The sequence below is a fragment of the Apaloderma vittatum genome, unplaced genomic scaffold (assembly GCF_000703405.1).
Source record: "Apaloderma vittatum isolate BGI_N311 unplaced genomic scaffold, ASM70340v1 scaffold34851, whole genome shotgun sequence".
Classification (NCBI taxonomy): domain Eukaryota; kingdom Metazoa; phylum Chordata; class Aves; order Trogoniformes; family Trogonidae; genus Apaloderma; species Apaloderma vittatum.
The window spans coordinates 1-6583 of NW_009697977.1; the positions used below are offsets into that span (position 1 = coordinate 1).

Sequence of the window (6583 nt, forward strand, 5' to 3'; positions counted from 1 at the left end):
CTGGCACATGGGGTTGTTCTTTCCCAGGTGACACACGCCAGGGCTGTCTCTTTCATATCCTGCTCCCGACTTGGGTGTGACTTTTTAGCCGCTCAGCTGTGGTGAAATTCTGGCTCAGTTCTCTCGTTTAAATGTTGTATTTTCAGTTGGAAATGCAACGCTCTCGGGGCGGGAAGAACCTTTCTGAAATGAAATGAAGCTTCTCAGGTCTAACCTCTTCCACTTCCTGTTTGTTGCACAGATCGCTAAAGAGCCACCTCCTCTGAGGGAAATTCCACCTTCCTGCAACCCTCTCACTGCCGAGATTATTAAAATGGGACTGGAGAAAGAGCCTATTCAGAGAGCATCTGCGTCGGAACTGAAAACGAAGACCAGTGTCGCGCTTGAAGAAGGTAGGAGCGCCCTGTCTCTAGAGCTGCTTGCCCGCTTCAGCACCGAAGCCCACGCAGACAATAAAATGACCAGTGAAACGTGCTGGTGAAGCAGCCAGTCGCTCTTTGTGGCCCCATGGGAAGCAGCAGAGAATGTTTTATTGTTCGGTCCGTCGCTCGCGCAGGCTTCGGCGCTGCGGTGCGTTTTCGGGTTGACGGCTTTCGCCCGCAGCCGGGTGTTTCTCACCCAAGTACATGAAGATTTCCTGTGTGCAGCCACGTGCTCCTCCTTCCTTCTCCGCCCAAAGCAGACAGCGTTGTGCTTTCTGTGGGTTTGCGAAGGTGTGCGCGGCGTCTGGGCTCGTGTTCAGCTCAATTATCAGCTGCACCTCGTGAGCTGGAGCCTGGTAGGCAGCAAAAACTGAAAGGCACCCTGAGCTGTAACTCACACTTGTGGTCCAGGCTTGTCTCTGAGACTCCCCGTCATTTATTTCAGCTTAATCCTGCCGCAGGGTTCCGTAATACAGCGAGAATTTGTCGAGGTGATCTGGTTTTGTCTTTGGAAGGAGCTGGGTGTTGTGCAGCAAGATACAGTTCAGAAACTGATGGTGAAGGAAAACCTTTATCTCTTTCTTTATTTAGTAATGTTTGCATGGGGTTTTTTTTTGTTTGTTTTGTAGTGGGAGGTGTGACAAGCCCCTGGAAAGGCGAATACAGAGAGCCCAGACATTTATCTTTGAACAAAGAAAACAATCCTCAGACCTCCCTGTCCCCAACAGTGAGCCCCGTTTCTGCGACTGCTTCTGACCCAAAATTGGAGGGCAAAGGCTCTTGCGCGAGCCCAGTCCGACTGCCGGCGTCTCTGGGACAAACGGAGGAGGTCGAGGGAAGCCCTTGGCCCATGTGCAAGGAATTATGTGACACCTGGGATCCTCCACCTCTCTCCTCGACTCCTCTGCCCCTGAAGAGCTGCGGCCACGCGGAGAGAGCAACAACCATTTCGGAGCAAGAGCTGCAGCAGCTGGAGATAGGTAAGCGATGGGCTATGCAGGGAATGCGGCTTTTTGCCCGAGAGCCTGATGCAAATCCAGCTGCTTGCTTTTGGCCTCCTGACAGTTATTTCTGGGGTTTGAGCTCAGATGTCGTTTCGTCCGTAGTTCCTCTCTCGTTACACAGATTGCTCAGCCTTCCTTTTAAATTACCGATGAAACGGGCCGCGAGGGTGGTGCCAGGGTTTCCTTCTGCTCTCTGAGTGGGGCAAACTTAGGTGAGATGTTCTCAAAACCCAGCCGGTTTCAGACTTACATGCGCCATGTGAACACAGACTGCAGCTCCATCTTCTGAAATTGGAGGTTTTCAAACATAATTCTTTTGATAAAGGATAAGCCTGATGGATGGGAGGTGTCAAACAAAGCGGTATAGCTAAAGTCAGCCTGTAAAGGTTTTGTTCTGGGCATTGGAAAACCTACAGCCACTGGCCAACAAAATTTGATTAACAGACTTTGAAAAATCAGTGAATAGTACAGTTCCATTGCTCTGGTATGACTGAACCTTTCACTTTTGTCACGCCGTGTTTTCTAGTCTTTGTAAGCGAATGGAAAACTCCGAGCTAGAAAAAAAGCGTCTTGAAATACAGCCTGTCATGGAACTGAGGGACGACACTTTAGGGGTTACTGAGGGCTGATTTCTTCTCAAGTGCCTTTGAGCCTTCAGCAGCCCTGGCAGGTCTGGATGGGACCTGTGCAGGAGTTGAGTACATGAGCTTGATCTTTCCCTGGGTATGATGTGGAAGGACCTAGAGTGAGGACTGATAGGTGACATAATAGGCAAGAATTGGGAAGTTCTGGGTGCTAGTTCTGTGTCTGGCATTTTGCATGTTATTGCACAATTCTTCTGTCCTCTCTGGCTCGGTTTCCCTGTTTTCACAGTGGTGGCCACAGCCGCTGCTTAGCCACGGAGCTGGGTGTCATGGCTTTTGCAGACACTGATATCGACAGTCATTAGAGGATCACAGATTCGCAGAATCACAGAATATTAGGGATTGGAAGGGACCTCAAAAGATCATCTAGTCCAGCCCCTTCTGCCAGAGCAAGGTCACCTACATGATGCTGAGGAAGCTTTGGGTGTTAATTGCAATAACAGATTGGAGCAGGGAGACACAGAAGAAAGAGCTGGAAACATCTTCTCTTTCCTTCGCCTTGCAGAACTGTTTCTGAACAGCCTTTCGCAGCCTTACTCGCTGGAAGAGCAAGAGCAAATGCTTTCGTGTCTCAGCATCGACAGCCCGTTTGTGTCGGATGCCAGCGAGAAGGTGAGTCTAAACGGGGAAACGTGGAATTCCTCACATTTGTTGCTGCTTTTTGACACCTAGTTTGCTGGGAAGCAATCTCTCTTCTCCGACAGCGAGGTGTTGAGGATTGTTCTTTAGTGTGCTGCCCAGCGCAGATCCTGGCCGTCCGGCTGCTCTCCTCTGCTGTAGGCTCGCAGTAAGCGTCAAAGCGCATGGATATGGAAAATCTCCGCGGCCTTGCCCCTCTCTGTGCAGAAGCAAGAGCCTGAAGGTGAACGCAGGAGCTGGGGCCCAGAGAGCTGTGCAGCCCAGGATCTCTTCCTTCTGACACCGGCCACCAAAGGGCCGTTGAGGAAAAGGGCAGAAAAAGAAAGACCCTGCTCTTGGATATTCATTGCCAGCCTATGGATCCACAAACATCTTTTAACCCGTCCTCACTAATGACTTACACAGTCTAAGTCACTTAAATACTAATTTTAATTAGTTTTGGTTGCTCTGGTGTTGTTAAGGTAGGGAATACCGGCGAGGAACACTGAGGAAGCCGTGTTGAAGCAGGGAAGGAAGTAAGCCCCTAAGTCATTGTTTCTGAAGGAGCCCAAAGCTGCGTAGCCTGCCATCTACAGGAGTCAGTTCGGACGGCGATCGGCTTTATTTCCTATTTCTGTTCCTCTTCTCAGCTCTGTACTGCTTTTCTGAGGAGGGCTGAGCAGAGCTCTGTGCAGCAGCTCAGCTGCTGACGCAGCATGGCGTGCAGCGTGGGATGCGACTCTGTTGTGCTTTTTTTCCCTAATACCTAACCCTAACATTTCATTTGACTTTGGGCTGGTACTTACCGCTGTGCTGATGTTGTCAGATTGACCTTCTGTGACCCCGAGATAAAACAGACTTTTTCAAGCAATGTAGGGTCTGTCGTTGTTTATGTACGATTGACTTTTTCTTGGCACTTACCAACACTAGAATTTTATCCGATGCTTCATTCTCCTGTTGGTCCATACAAAAAAAACCTCTTTTCCCAGCCAACTCTTCTGCTGGTTATTGGTTTGACTACTGAGAATGCCTTAGTGTGTCTGCAAAGCATTGCATTGCTGCTCATCCCATTTTTCTAGATGGCAGGTGAATGTTGGAAAACTCAAGGCCCAGCCTTAGATCCCAACGGATTTCTGCTTTTTTCTTCCCCGAGGTTATCTCATGCAAGCTCCTTTTCTTTAGCAGCCTTTGACAAACCTGTGCTTGCTCCCGCAGAACTCCATGAAGGCTTCCCAGAGCTTGAGGGACACGATGAGCTCCGGGATTCATTCCTGGAACAGCCAGGCGGATGGACAGAGCTTCAGCTGGAACAACCTCCTGACCCGCAGCCGGCACACGGACACTCCCAGCTATTTCAACGGTGGGTCTGAATATTTTGAAGTCGGGATGAACGGGCAGGTATGATTTTTTCGCAGCATCTAGAGAGTCTGGGATATGGAGACAGCGCAGACCCTCCTCAAAGAGGTGGGGTTGTCACAAGGCTGAGTCTGGCCCAGACGGGTGAAGGCACTCGAGTTTAGTAAAAGCCAGAGAAGTTCAGCACAGACTCAGGTTCAGCTTTGCACGCCTCGCCTCATGCGAGAATATATGCTTTATAACCATAAATGTCTACCGAATAATTCCGAGGGCATGTTGTGCAAATCAGTGCATCCCTTCAGCTGCTTTCTTGCTAAATCCAGCTCTGCTCCATGAGTCATTGTTCTCTTCAGCAAGCCTCCGTGCTCAGCGGAAGACCTGCATAAACTCAATGCTTAATGAGGAAAAGGAGCTCTGATGCAGGAGCCTCACTGACGGGTTTTTCTGTGTTGGACTACGAAGCCGTTTACGCTGACAGCAGAAGTTAATGACTTCTCTTGCACGTTTCAGGAGTGAAAATCCAGATCCAGTTGCTAAGCGGAGAAAATTTGCACATCAGGGATTTCCACAGGACGAAGGTGGGAGACATTGCCACGGGGATAAGCAGCCAGGTGAGACACGAAGCTGGGAGTTAAGTGCCGAGAAGCAATTTCTTCCATAGTGCAGCCTCCTCATGCCTTAAAACCAGTGACCCAGAAGTCCATTCGTGGTTTCTAACGACACGTTTAGTGACATGACTTGTGGTGTCACACTCATAACAGCAGCGCTGGAGATGTTCTCTGAATCTTAAGCCATTGCTAGTTGTCAGAGGGACCACAGGGCTCTCCATCTTAAAAAGTACCCGTGGCGCAGCTTGAAAATCCTTCTCCTTGACTACAAAGACAAATCCTTTCCCCGCTCCCTATAGAATCACGGAATGGTTTGGGTTGGAAGGGACCTTAAAGAAGAATCTCCATATGACTTTTTCCCCAGGCGCGGGATAGTCAGCGAAGGGAAATGGGCCGCGATGCTTCTGACTTGTTAGGTTAGAGGAGATATTGGCAGCCTCTGCAGGACCTCCCTGTGGGCCTCTTTGGCAGTCCCTGAAAGAACCTCCCGAGTGTTTGTGGGACTGTGACTCATCTCAGTGTAAAACACGGCGATCGGCTCTAGACGGAGAGGTCGCAGAAGTCCCAGAATATCGGAGCGGTGTCGGTTCAACTTGGCCTCCTTCGTTCTCTTGGACATCACAAAGCAAAATATGAGCAGCCCGCAGAGGAATTTGCAGTGCCCAGACTCAGGCAGTTCAGGAACCACAAGCGATGGTCAAAAATTTGGGTGAGGATTTAGGCAGCGGGGTGAACGCTACCTAGTCCCCTTTCTGAGATCCTTTCTTACGAGAGAAGATTTGAGTGTTCCTGCCAAGCACAAGCCTCTCTCCGGGAGCTTTTCATGGGCTGGGAAGTTTTTGCTGGGTTCGACAGAGGGCTGGTATGTTCTGAAAGAGACTCCCTCAGATCTGTTTATTCTGCTTCACAGATCCCGGTCCCTGCTTTCAGCCTGGTCACTAAGGAAGGGAAGCCCGTGCGCTACGACATGGAGGTCCCGGACTCGGGTATCGAGCTGCAGTGCACCCTCGCCCCCGACTGCAGCGTCAGCTGGACGTGGCGAGTCAAGCACGGTCAGCTGGAGAACAGACCGTGAGGCCGTTCCTGTCCTGGAGGTTTTTTTACCTAGTTGAAAGAAGGAATCGCGAAAGCTTCCACCCACCCCTGCCGTGGAGCACCGAGGGCAGCTGCTGGTGTTTTGTGCTGAAGTAGGATAGCGGCGCGGCGGCTCGCTGCTCTCGAGCCTCACCTCTGGCGTCCGTTCTGATCCAGTTCCAAGGCACGTCCTGAGCTTAAGTGTTCCCCAGAACAGTGGGAATTACTCGTTTTGGGTGTGAGTGCTAGGTTGAGAGCGGTGGGTGGAAATTCCCGCTTTTCGGAGGAATGCGGTTGTGCTTTTCAGGAGGATAGGGGGGTTTGGGTGAAAACCCCCATTGCTCGGCCTCCGAGGGGAAGTCGGTGGTCGCCGGGTTTGCCCGCGGGAGGAGGTTGGGCATGTTGAGTGCCGCCGTGGTTGTTTGCGCCGAGGGGAGCTGGCTGACTTCCTTCTAGCTGGAGGAAAAACTTAACGTTTCTGCAGGCTTTGGGTAGCATCATCTCTACCTCAAGCCTTTCGCGTGGGGAAAATCGACAGCAGTAACTAGCTGGGTTCTTGGTTTCACCTCCCACCCTTCCCCGCAGACGCTTCCTTCTTGAATCAGAAAAGAACTTTGTTCCCAGAAAGAGCTTCGCTTGCAGCTCTCGTCTCCTCCCCGACTTAGGAGCTGGTGCTCTCGCTCTGCTGTCGCTGCTGTCGGGCAGGAGGAGGGTGCGGTGTTCCTCGGTGGGCAGGGTTGTGTTCCTTCCATCCCGTCTCCACCACCGACCCCGCACTTGACGGGATCTGTCCCGTCCGGGCAGCAACCCGGGACGGCGGCTCAGTCACCTCAGACAAGGTCTGCGGCGTTTTATGG

The 6583-nt window shown here is 51.3% G+C and overlaps 1 protein-coding gene across 1 annotated transcript; it reads left to right on the forward strand.

The window, feature by feature from the left end:
- Positions 1–241: 241 nt before the first annotated feature.
- Positions 242–5727, forward strand: LOC104280251 (mitogen-activated protein kinase kinase kinase 14-like; the record flags this gene model as incomplete). Its single annotated transcript, XM_009877836.1, has 6 exons — positions 242–392; positions 1052–1402; positions 2576–2682; positions 3904–4048; positions 4555–4655; positions 5563–5727. Coding segments are annotated over 6 exons (1020 nt in total), but the record flags the coding sequence as incomplete, so codon positions are not given.
- Between the last annotated feature and the right edge of the window lie 856 nt (positions 5728–6583).